Here is a 12,598-nt window from a genome sequence, read left to right as displayed (position 1 = left end):
CTAACTTTCCTGCCTGGGCTGGTTTTGAGCCATGATCCTCAGATCTCAGCCTTCTGAGTAGCTAGGATTATAGACGTGAACCTCCAGTGCCTGGCTTTAAAATTAACTTTTCTGGGCTGGGAAGGTGGCTCAGTGGTAGAGTGCTTGCCTTGCAGGCATGAGGCCCTGAGTTTGATTCCTTAGCACCACATAAGCAGAAAAAGCTGAAAGTGGCGCTGTGGCTCAAGTGGTAAAGTGCTAGCCTTGAGCTGAAGAGCTGAGGGACAGCGCCCAGGCCCAGAGTTCAGGCCCCATGACAGACAAAAATAAAAATAATAAAATGGAGTCAGTCGTTCGCACTCCGGCATCTCCATTATCCGTGGCGGCCATCAACGTCTCTCGGATCCCTCTTGCCTCATCTGCACTACTCGTCCCCACACCCTCCGCGGTCGTAACCCGCCATCATGGTGAAGCTTGCAAAGGCCGGTAAAAATCAAGGTGACCCCAAGAAAATGGCTCCTCCCCCGAAGGAGGTAGAAGAAGATAGTGAAGATGAAGAAATGTCAGAAGATGAAGAAGATGAAAGCAGTGGAGAAGAGGTTGTCATTCCGCAGAAGAAAGGCAAGAAGGCTACACCTCCAGCAAAGAAGGTTGTTGCCCAAACAAAAAAGGCTGCAGTGGCCACACCTGCCAAGAAAGTAGCTGTTACTCCAGGCAAAAAGGCGGCAGCCACCCCAGCCAAGAAGACCGCTACACCAGCGAAAGCAGTTGCAGTGTCTGGCAAGAAGGGAGCCACACAAGGGAAAGTAGTGGTAGCAACTCCTGGTAAAAAGGGTGCTGTCACTCCTGCCAAGGGAGCAAAAAATGGTAAAAACGCCAAAAAGGAAGACAGTGAAGAGGAGGAGGAAGATGATGAGGAAGAGGAGGATGATGAGGAAGAGGACGACAGTGATGAGGAAGAGGAGGATGATGAAGAAGAGGATGAAGTTGAGCCCGTAGTGATGAAGACAGCAGCTGCTGCTGCTGCCTCAGAGGATGAGGAGGATGAAGAGGAGGAGGATGAAGAGGAGGAGGAAGATGATGATTCTGAGGAAGAAGCTATGGATACTGTACCAGCTAAAGGAAAGAAAGCACCTGCAAAAGCTGCTCCTGTAAAAGCCAAGAGTGTGGCTAAAGAGGAAGATGAAGAAGAGGATGAAGATGATGATGATGACGACGATGAAGAGGAAGACGACGATGAAGAGGAAGAGGAAGATGAGGATGAGGAAGAAGAGGAAGAAGAGCCTGTTAAAGAAGCACCTGGCAAAAGAAAGAAGGAAATGAGCAAACAGAAGGAAGTTCCTGAAGCCAAGAAACAGAAAGTGGAAGGCTCAGAACCAACCACACCTTTTAATCTGTTTATTGGAAACCTGAATCCAAACAAATCTGTTCCAGACCTAAAAGCTGCCATCAGTGAACTTTTTGCTAAAAATGATCTCACTGTTGTGGATGTCAGAACTGGTACAAACAGGAAATTTGGTTATGTGGATTTTGAATCTGCTGAAGACCTAGAAAAAGCATTGGAACTCACTGGCTTAAAAGTCTTTGGCAATGAAATTAAACTAGAGAAACCCAAAGGAAGAGACAGTAAGAAAGTTCGTGCAGCAAGAACACTTTTGGCCAAAAATCTCTCCTTCAACGTTACTCAGGATGATTTGAAAGAAGTGTTTGAAAATGCCATGGAAATCAGAGTAGTCAGCCATGATGGGAAAAGTAAAGGGATTGCCTATATTGAATTTAAGACAGAAGCTGATGCAGAGAAAGCCTTTGAAGAAAAGCAGGGGGCAGAAGTCGATGGACAAAACATTGCCCTGCATTATACTGGAGAAAAAGGACAGAGGCAAGAATTCAAAGGTGAATCAAAAACTCTGGTTTTAAGCAACCTCTCCTACAGTGCAACAGAAGAAACTCTTCAAGAAGTATTTGAGAAGGCAACTTTTATCAAAGTGGCTCAGAACCCAAATGGCAAACCTAAAGGGTATGCATTCATAGAGTTTGCTTCATTTGAAGATGCTAAAGAAGCTTTAAACTCATGCAATAAAAGGGAAATTGAGGGCAGAGCTATCAGGCTGGAGTTGCAAGGACCCAGGGTATCACCTAATGCCAGAGGACATGCATCCAAAACTCTGTTTGTCAAAGGTCTGTCTGAGGAAACCACTGAAGAGACCTTAAAGGAATCATTTGAGGGTTCTATTCGTGCAAGAATAGTAACTGACCGGGAAACGGGGTCCTCCAAGGGGTTTGGTTTTGTAGACTTCTACAGTGAAGAAGCCGCCAAGGAGGTCATGGACGCCATGGAAGATTGTGAAATTGATGGAAACAAAGTTACTTTGGACTGGGCCAAGCCCAAGGGTGAAAGTGGCTTCAGGGATCGAGGTGGAGGCAGAGGAGGCTTTGGGGCGAGGCAGAGGAGGCCGAGGCGGATTTGGCCGGGGCGGCCGGGGCAGTTTTGGAGGCCGGGGAGGCTTCTGAGGAGTCAGGGGAGGAGGAGGAGGTGGAGACTTCAAACCACAAGGAAAGAAGACGAAGTTTGAGTAGTTCCTTCTGTTCCTGTGTTTCCCTCTTCCATTTGAAAGAAAGGACTCTGAGGTTTTTACTCTGTTACCTGTTTAATGACAGAGCCTTCTGAGGACATTCCAAGACAGTGTGCAGCCTGTGGTCTACTTGGAATCCATAGAGATTACATTTCAAGAGAGATACCCTGTTGGTTTTGACTGGATATTCATATAAACTTTTTAAAGAGATAAGTGATAGAGCTAACCCTTATCTGTAAGTTTTGAATTTATATTGTTTCATCCCATGTACAAAACTATTTTTTTCCTACAAATAGTTTTTTTTTGTGTTGGGGTTGTAAAAGAAAGAATGTTTTATCATGATTTTTTGCTTCAGTGACTTTAGGACAAATTAAAAGTCCTAAACTCTGAAAAAAAAATAATAATAAAATGAAATAAAATTAACTTTTTTTTCTTTTTTTTGGGTCTGGTCATGGGGCCTGAACGCTGGGCCTGGGCACTGTCCCTCAGCTCTTCAGCTCAAGGCTAGCACTCTACCACTTGAGCCACAGCGCCACTTCTGGCTTTTTTCTTTTTGCTTATGTGGTGCTGAGGAATTGAACCCAGGGCCTCATGCATGCAAGGCAAGCACTCTACCACTGAGCCACCTTCCCAGCCCCAAATTAACTTTTCTTTAAGGTAGTCTTGCTATATAGCCCAGGCTAGACTCAAGCTCTTGACCCTTCTATTTCAGCCTCCCAAAGCAGAGATTATAGGCAGAGTCACCATGCCTAGCTTCATGTTTTTGCATATAACCACAAAAACGAGTCTCAAAATCATTTATGTTAAGTAAAAGATGCCAGATGAAAAGAGTACAGGGGTTGGGAAGGTGGCTCAATGGTAGAGTGCTTGCCTTGCATGCATGAAGCCCTGGGTTTGATTCCTCAGCACCACATAAACAGTAAAGGCTGGAAGTGGCACTGTGGCTCAAGTGATAGAGTGCTAGCCTTGAGCTGAAGAGCTCAGGGACAGGGCTCAGGCCTAGAGTTCAAGCCCCACAACCCACCCCTCTAAAAAAAAAGAAAGAAAAGAAAAAGATACATTTGATTCCCTTTACATGTAGGAAATGTAAATTAGTCTAAAAATGACAGAAAAGTAGTTAAATGCTTCCTTTGGGAGTGGGAGAAGGGTCTCTGGGAGAAATTATTGTGAGATAAGAAGAGACTTTTAGCTGGGCACCGGTGGCTCACACCTGTAATCCTAGCTACTCAGGAGGCTGAGATCTGAGGATCGTGGTTCAAAGCCAGCCCGGGCAGAAAACTCCCTGAAACTCTTATCTCCAATGAACCACCAGAAAACTGGAAGTGGCGCTGTAACTCAAGTGGTAGAGTGCTAGCTTGGGCTGAAGAGCTGAGGGACAGCGCTCAGGCCCAGAGTTCAAGGCCCACAACCGACCAAAAAAAAAAAAAAGAGGCTTTTAGAGTGATAGATATGTTTATTACCTTGATAATAAGGATTTTTTTCAGTAGCATAATGTGTGAAATCTTAAACTACATACTTGCAATATATGCCATTTATTTATTTATTTACTTCTTTTTTATTCTTGTGCTGGTTATGTGGTCTGAACTCAGGTCGCATTGGTCTTTTTCAGTCCTACTGGCACTTTACCTCTTTTTTTTTTTTTTTTTTTTTTTTTGGGTCCGGTCGTGGGGCCTGAACTCTGGGCCTGGGCGCTGTCCCTCAGCTCTTCAGCTCAAGGCTAGTGCTCTACCACTTGAGCCACAGCGCCACTTCCGGCTTTTTCTTATGTGGTGCTGAGGAATCGAACCCAGGGCCTCGAGCATGCAAGGCAAGTGCTCTACCACTGAGCCAACTTCCCAGCCCCTTTCAGTATACCTGCATTTTTTTTTTTTTTTTTTTGTCGGTCGTGGGGCTTGAACTCTGGGCCTGGGCGCTGTCCCTCAGCTCTTCAGCTCAAGGCGAGCGCTCTACCACTTGAGCTACAGCGCCACTTCCGGCACTTTACCTCTTGAGTTACACCTTCATCCCAGTGTGCTGTTTACTTTATATTAATTATACTTCAATAAAGTTGTTAGAGACCAGAAGCCAGTGGCTCAGACTTGTAATCCTCGCTACTCAGGAGGCTGAAATTGAAGATCTTGATTCAAAGTTTCAAAGTCAGTCCTGGCAGGAAAATCTGTTAATTAAAAAAAAAAAAAAAAAAAAAAAAAAAAAAAACTAGTCCTAGGGCTTGAACTCAGGGCCTGGGCAGTGTCCCTGAGCTTCTTTTGCTCAAGGCTAGCACTCTAGCCACAGCACCAGTTCTAACTTTTTCTGTTTATGTGGTACTGAGGAATCGAACCTACGGTTTCATGCATACTAGCTAGGCAAGCTCTCTACCACTAAGCCACATGCCCAGCCCCAAACTCTTATCTTCAATTAACCACCAAAAAGCTGGAAGTGGAGCAGAGGCTCAAGTGGTAGAACATTAGCCTTGAGCAGAAAAATCTCAGGGACAATGTCCAGGTACTGAGTTCAAGCCATAGTACTGGCCCCCTCAAAAAAAATTAAAATTAAAATAAAGCTGTTAGGAGAAAAATTAGATTAGACAATTTAATCTCTTCTAAACACTACACGAATATTGCATTATTTACCTTCATTAAAGCCCTAAGATGTAGATACTATTATTATCTCCCTTCTCAATTTACAAATGAGGTAAATAAAGCACAAAGAGCTTAGGTGGCTTTCCAAAGAGCACAAAGATAGTAAGTAGCAGAACTGGGGCTCAGCTGAAGCAGTCTGGACCCAAGAGCAGCCTCCTTCTAGGCTGCCAGGGGTTAGATGCTAAATGGAAGGAGCCAGTGGTGGCACAGCTCCTGTGCGCTGATGGAAATGGAGGCTGGGGCTGTCATTCTAAAGAGCGAGCTGGTGATACTTAGTCAAACTCGGTATAAGAACACCCTCTGACTCAGCGATTCTGCTTCTGCAGATAGTTATAAATATAAACATAGTCATAGCATAGATATAGTGAGAGACATTAACAAATGGTCCAAATGACTCTCACAGGAGTCTAAAAGGGACCTTGTACAAAAATATTCAATGCCATCTGGGTGCTAGTGGCTCATACCTGTGGCTTAGCCTACCTATTCAGGAGGTTGAGATCTAAAGATCAGGGTTCATGGCCAGTTGGGGCAGAAAAATCTGTGACTCACTCTTTCTTTCTTTCTCCCTTTCTTTCTTTCTTTCTTTCTTTCTTTCTTTCTTTCTTTCTTTCTTTCTTTCTTTCTCTCCTTCCTTCCTTTCTTTTTCTTTTTTTTTTCTTTCTTTCTTTTTTTTTTTTTTTTTTTGGTTGGTCATGGGGCCTGAACTCTGGGCCTGGGCGCTGTCCCTCAGCTCTTCAGCTCAAGGCTAGCACTCTACCACTTGAGCCACAGCACCACTTCCGGCTTTTTCTGCTTATGTGGTGCTGAGGAATTGAACCCAGGGCCTCATACCTGCAAGGTAAGCACTCTACCACTGAGCCACCTTCCCAACAACACCTGTAAGACTCTTACCTCTACTTAAGCAGCAAAAAGGCCAGGAGAGGCATAGCTTAAGTGGTAGAGTGCCAGCCCTGAGTAGAAAAAAGCCAAGCAAGAACTCCAGGCCCCTAAGTTCAAGTCCCTGTATTGGCATAATAAATAAAATTAATTAAATTAAAATTAAAACAATTGGTAAATATGAATAAACGAATTCACAGATCATGCTTCCATCACAATAAATGCATTGCAGTATGACAATGACATCTGTAACATCTTAAGCTCATAGGTTAAAAGATACAATGGCCCTGTAATCCTAGCTACTCAGGAACTGAGATCTGAGGACCATAATTCAAAGCCAGCCCAAGCAGGAAAGTCCCAGAGACTCTTATCTCCAATTAATCACACACAAAAAAAATAGCGGAAGTGGCGCTCCAGCTCAGGGTTGAGTGTTAGTTAGCCTTGAGCAAAAAGAGCTCAGAGACAGTTCCCATGCTGAGTTCAAGCCCCAAGGTCCAGAGTTCAAGCTCCAGGACTTGGGAGTTGAGGTGGGGGGGAAGAGAGATACAATGAGAAATGTGTTCAGTCGGTACTAATAGTAATAAATACAATTTTAGATCATCTTCCAAAATAAAAAATAAAACAGATTATTCTTCATTGAACCAAGAACTGTGTTGTTCAATTGTCTGCACCTTAGAGCCAAATAAATCAACAAAATATAGGGAAGGGAAAAGAGGAGCATATTGTGTTGCTGGATCTCAGGGATTAAAGTTTCCCCCAGATGCTAGAAGCAAAGTGAATATAGATAGTAGGAGTTGGATGTGGGGAAGAGGAAGATCCTGAATTTCTCCTACCAACCAGTCTCTTCTCTCCCTACCTAGACAAAGAAGCTAAGAAAATAAAATCTGTAAGGACGGAGTTTAAGAAAACTTTCAAGATAAATTAGCCAGCTATGCTACCCCTACCACCACCAACACACACACACACACACACACACACACACACACACACACACACACACACACACACACAGACAAACACACAAGCTCATATATTTGTGTCTCTCTTTTCAAACCCCCCTCCCTTTTGTTTCTATTTCATTATTTTGGTTTTGATTGTGCCAATCCTGGGGCTTGAACTCTGGGCCTGGGCGCTGTCCCTCAGCTCTTCAGCTCAAGGCTAGAGCTCTCCCACTCAAGCCACAGCGCCATTTCCGGTTTTTTCTGCTTATGTGGTGCTGAGGAATAGAACCCAAGGCCTCATGCATGCAAGGCAAGCGCTCTACCACTGAGCCACCTTCCCAGCCCTAGCTTTTTTTTTTTTTCTTTTGTTTGTTTTTTGTTTTTGTCGGTCATGGGGCTTGAACTCTCGGTCTGGGTGACGATGTCCCTTAGCTCTTCAGCTCAAGGGAAGCGCTCTACTCCTTGAGCTACAGTACCACTTCCAGTTTTCTGGTGGCTAATTGGAGATAAGAGTCTCACAGACTTTCCTGCCAGGCTGGCTTTGAACTGTGATCCTCAGATTTCAGCTTACTGAGTATCTAGGATCACAGGCATGAGCCCCTGGCTCCCAGCTTCCTTCAGCTTTTTTGCTCAAGGCTAATATTCAACCACTTGAGCCATAGCTCCATTTCTGGCTTTTTGGTAGTTAATTGGAGATGAGTGTTTTGCTCAGGCTGGTTTTGAACCATGATCTTCAGATCTCAGCCTCTTGAGTAGTTAGGATTTGCTAGGTCCGCCAGGGAGAAATGGCCCCCTCCATTAGTTGTCTCCCTAGGAGTGCACCCTGCAAGTCTCTGTCCAGCACCTGTAACCTAGGCAACTGGCATGCCTGGGGGCATGGTGGTACCTCTGGCATGTTTCCTCATCCTCTGAGATCACCTCGGAAATCCACTGTGGCCACACACGTTCCCTTTCCCTCCCCTATATAATCTTTCTCCTCCTGCCATAAGCTCTCTTGCCCCCCATGGCTCCATCTTGTGCTGGGGGCAGTTTCCTCTTCTGCCTGAACCCAATGGGAGTTTCCTTTTAGCAACACTTACAGGATTTGATTTCCATCATCTAACAAGGGTCTCAAACTGTTGCTTAGTTTTTAGGCTCAAGACTGGCACTCTACCACTTGAACCATACCTTCTAGATTTTTTGCTGATTCATTAGAGGTAATTAGATCATTACAAATCTCTCCCATTTTTTCTGCTCAGGCTGGCTTCCAGTTGGGATTCTCAGATCTCCGGCTCTTGAGTTGCTAGGATTACAGGCATGAGCCACTGGAGCGCAGTTTCTTGTACCCTCTCTTCCTCTCTCCCTCCCCCCTATTCCCCTCCCTCTCCCTGCCTCTTCTCTTCCCCCTTCCTCCCCCTGCCTCTGGGCTTGAACCCTGGACCTGGGCACTGTCCCTCAGCTCTTCAGCTCAAGGCTAGCTCTCTACCACTTGAGCCACAGCTCCACTTCTGGTGGTTAATTGGAGATAAGTCTCACAGACTTTCCTGCCCAGCTTGACTTTGAACCATGATCCTCAGAACTCAGCCTCCTGAATAGCTAGGATTACAGGCGTGAGCCACCAGCACCTGGCTTCTTGTTCTTTTACCTCTTTAATTAGTAGCCCTTTCCTTTAATCAAGTTCTTCCTTTCTGCTCATAAATGCTTATGTTCTTAGCCATAAAACAGCAGACATTCATTTCATTCACTCAAATATATCTATATCTATATCTATCTATCTATCTATCTATCTATCTATCTATCTATCTATCTATCTATCTATCTATATATCTATATATCTCCAGGTGCCAGTGGCTCACGCCGGTGGCTACTCAGGAGGCTGAGATCTGAGGATCACCGTTCAAAGACAGCCTGGGCAGGAAAAGTCCTTAAGTCAGTTATCTCCAATAAACCACCAGAAAACCAGAAGTGGCACTGTGGCTCAAGTGGTAGAGTGCTAGCCTTGAGCTTCAGCTGAGGGACAGCACCCAGGCCCAGAGTTCAAGGCCACGACGACTGACAAAAAAAAAAAGGAAGCTGGGCATAAATGGCTCACACCTGTAATCCTAACTGGTTGGGATAGATCAGAGGATCAAAGTCCAAGGCCAGCTTGGGCATATACTCAAGAACCCTTAATGAATAGTTTGTTGTGGTTGCAGCACCTGTCATTCTAGCTGCATGAGAGGCTGAAATCAGGAGGAGAGTAGGTCCAGGTCAGCCTGGGCAGCCAAGAGTTCATAACAGAGGAAGCTGGGTATAGTGGCATACACCTGTTACCCCAGCTACAGCAGGTAGCACAACAATGGTTCATCCAGGAAGCAAAGTCCAATCTTAATAAGCAATGCAAGAAAAGGGATGGAGGCATGGCTCAGTGGTAGAGCACCTGCCTAGTAAGCATGATGCCCAGGTTCAAGTCCAGTATCACAAAAAAGAAAAAGTTATTGAGGGTATTCCCTTAGGTACAAATTTATACAGTTAAACAAGATGACCTTCTGTCCTTTGGTACTGAATTACACAGAAAAGAAATGATGGGCTTGGAAGGTGGTTAAAAAAAAAAAAAAGAGGGCTGGGAAGGTGGCTCAGTGGTAGAGTGCTTGCCTTGCATGCATGAGGCCCTGGGTTCGATTCCTCAGTACCACATAAGCAAAAAGAAAAAAGCCGTAAGTGGCGCTGTGGCTCAAGAGGTAGAGAGCTAACCTTGAGCTGAAGAGCTGAGGGACAGCGCCCAGGCCCAGAGTTCAGGCCCCATGACCGGACTCAAAAAAAAAAAAAAAAGAAAGAAAGAAAGAAAGAAATGATCATAATAGATTGCATGTGAGGACACAGGCATTCTATAAGAAAGTCCACTAAGACTTCTCAGAGGAGGGGAACATATGTGTGTGTGTGTGTGCACACTAGTTCTGGGGCTTGAACTCAGGGCCTACGTGCTTCCCTGAGCTTTTGTGCTCAAGGTAAGCTCTCTACCACTGAGTCAGAACTCCACTTCCAGCTTTTTGGTGGTTAATTGGAGGGCTGGGAGTGTGGCTTACTGGTAGAGTGCTTGAAGCCCTGGGTTCAGTTCCTCAGTACCACAGACACAGAAAAAGCCAGAAATGTCTCTGTGATTCAAGTGGTAGAGCGCTTGCCCTTAAGCTGAAGAGCTGAGGGACAGTGCCCAGGCCCAGAGATCAGGCCTCATGACCAGCCAGAAAAAAAAGCAAAAGAAAAAGAAAAAAAGTTTCACAGATTTTTCTGACAGGACTGGCTTTGAGTCAAGATTCTCAGATTTCAGCCTCCTGAGTAGCAAGGATTACAGGCTAGTGCCCGCAGCATTTTTATTTTTGAATAAGGAGTTTTTTGTGTTTGCTTTGCATTTCATACTGTAAGTATTTGTGTAGCAAAACAAATAACACAAACCTGTAATCCCAGTACTCTAGAGGTTAAGAAAGGAGAATCTCAAGTTCTAGGACAGCCTAGGCTACAGAGCAAGAAGGGGCGGGGGGGGGGGGGACTGGGAAGGTGGCTCAGTGGTAGAGCGCTTGCCTTGCATGCCTGAGGCCCTGGGTTCAATTCCTCAGCACCACATAAGCAAAAAGAAAAAAGCCGTAAGTGGCGCTGTGGCTCAAGAGGTAGAGAGCTAACCTTGAGCTGAAGAGCTGAGGGACAGCACCCAAGCCCAGAGTTCAGGCCCCACGACCAGACCCCCCCCCAAAAAAGGAGGAGTGGGGGGGATAGGAAGGAGAAGGGGAAGAAGAAGAAGAGGAGGAAGAAGAGATAAAGGTGGTAGTGGACCAGGAATAGATTGTCCATTTGAGGAAAGGACAGGTAAGGCAGGGATCCGAGATGAAAGAAAAATTTAACAGAAAGAGTGAACAGAGTGATGAGGTTAGTTGAAAATTGTATTCTGCCCTCCTCTTAAAGGAAAAAGGTCTTGGTTTCTAGACTAAAATGGCCATAGTACAAGTGAAGAAAAATTAGATGAATGTAAAAACTTCAATGTAGCCAGGTGCTGGAGGCTCACACCTGTATAAGCCTAGCTACTCAGGAGGCTGAGGTCTGAGAACTGAGGTTTTAAAGCCAGCCTGGACAGGAAAGCCTGAGACTTTTTTTTTTTTTGGTCAGTCCTGGGTATTGAACCCTGGCCTAGACGCTGTCCCTCAGCTCAAGGCTAGCTTTCTACCACTTGAGCCACAATGCCACTTCCAGTTTTCTGGTGGTTTACTGAAAATGAGTCTCACATGGGGCTGGGAAGGTGGATCAGTGGTAGAGCGCTTGCCTGGCATGCATGAGGCACTGGGTTCAATTCCTCAGCACCACATAAGCAGAAAAAGCTGGAAGTGGTGCTGTGGCTCAAGTGGTAGAGCCCTAGCCTTGAGCTGAAGAGCTGAGGGACAGCACCCAGGCCCAGAGTTCAAGCCCCACAACCGACAAAAAAAAAAAGAAGGGTCTCACAGACTTTCCTGCCCAGGCTGGCTTTGAACTGTGATCCTCAGATCTCAGCCTCCTGAGTAGCTAGGATTACAGTCGTGAGCCACCGGCACCCAGCTAAGTCTGAGACTCTTATCTCCACTAAACTACCAAAAGAACCAGAAGTGGAGCTGTAGTTCAAGTGATAAAGCGCTAGCCTTGAGCAAAAGAAGCTCAGGGACTATGCCTAGGTCCCAGGACTACCAGTGTGTGTGATTAAAAACTCCAGAGTTGGAGTCTTCATTTGCATTTCCTGAATGGGAAGAGAAAAAGGAAACATTTCATCCTTTCCTATTCATCTCTACTTCATATTGTCTTACTAAAATAAATATTTGGGCTCTGGGGTGTAGCTCATGTGGTAGAGCCCCTGCCTAGCAAGCAGAAGGCCTTGAGGTCAATCTCTGGGGAATATGGGGGTGGTGCATAAGAGGGTGAGGGTTGGGAGGTAGAGTGGGAAGGGAAGTGTGTGTGTGTGTGTGTGTGTGTGTGTGTGTGTGTGTGTGTATGTGTGTAACTTGAAAAAACAAGCCAGTTGCTGGTGGTTCAAACCTGTAATCCTAACCACATAGAAGGCTGAGATCTGAGGATCATGGTTCCAAAAGCAGCCCAGGCAGGAAAGTCCATGAGACTTTTTTTTTTTTTTTTTTGGGTCAGTTCATGGGGCCTGAACTCTGGTCCTGGGCGCTGTCCCTCAGCTCTTCAGCTCAAGGCTAGCACTCTACCACTTGAGCCACAGCGCCACTTCCGGCTTTTTTCTTTTTGCTTATGTGGTGCTGGGGAATCGAACCCAGGGCCTCATGCATGCAAGGCAAGCACTCTACCACTGAGCCACCTCCTCAGCCCCCGTCCATGAGACTTCTATCTCCAATTTACCTTCAAAAAGTTGTAAGTGGAGCCGAGCGCTGGTGGCTCACGCCTGTAATCCTAGCTACTCAGGAGGCTGAGATCTGAGCATTGTGGTTCAAAGCCAGCCTGGGCAGGAAAGTTCGTGAGACTCTTATCTCCAATAAACCGCTAGAAAACCAGAAGTGGTGTGTGGCTCAAGCGGTAGAGCGCTCGCCTTGAGCTGAAGAGCACAAGAACAGCGCCCAAGCCCAGAGTTCAAGCCCCACGACCGACCAAAAAAAAAAAAAGTTTTAAGTGGAAG

At 45.7% G+C, this 12,598-nt stretch overlaps 1 protein-coding gene across 1 annotated transcript; it reads left to right on the top strand.

The window, feature by feature from the left end:
• Positions 1-329: 329 nt before the first annotated feature.
• Positions 330-2,717, top strand: LOC138813254 (nucleolin-like). Its single transcript, XM_070001548.1, is given in 2 exon segments — positions 330-2,419; positions 2,421-2,717. Coding segments are annotated over 2 exon segments (2,112 nt in total). The 5' UTR covers positions 330-443; the 3' UTR covers positions 2,557-2,717.
• Positions 2,718-12,598: the final 9,881 nt, after the last annotated feature.

The sequence above is a fragment of the Dipodomys merriami genome, unplaced genomic scaffold (genome assembly GCF_024711535.1).
Source record: "Dipodomys merriami isolate MVZ:Mamm:240054 unplaced genomic scaffold, mDipMer1.0.p SCAF_59, whole genome shotgun sequence".
Taxonomy (NCBI): Eukaryota; Metazoa; Chordata; class Mammalia; order Rodentia; family Heteromyidae; genus Dipodomys; species Dipodomys merriami.
Note: the sequence above shows the minus strand (reverse complement) of the source record. Positions and strands in the feature narration are given on the sequence as shown.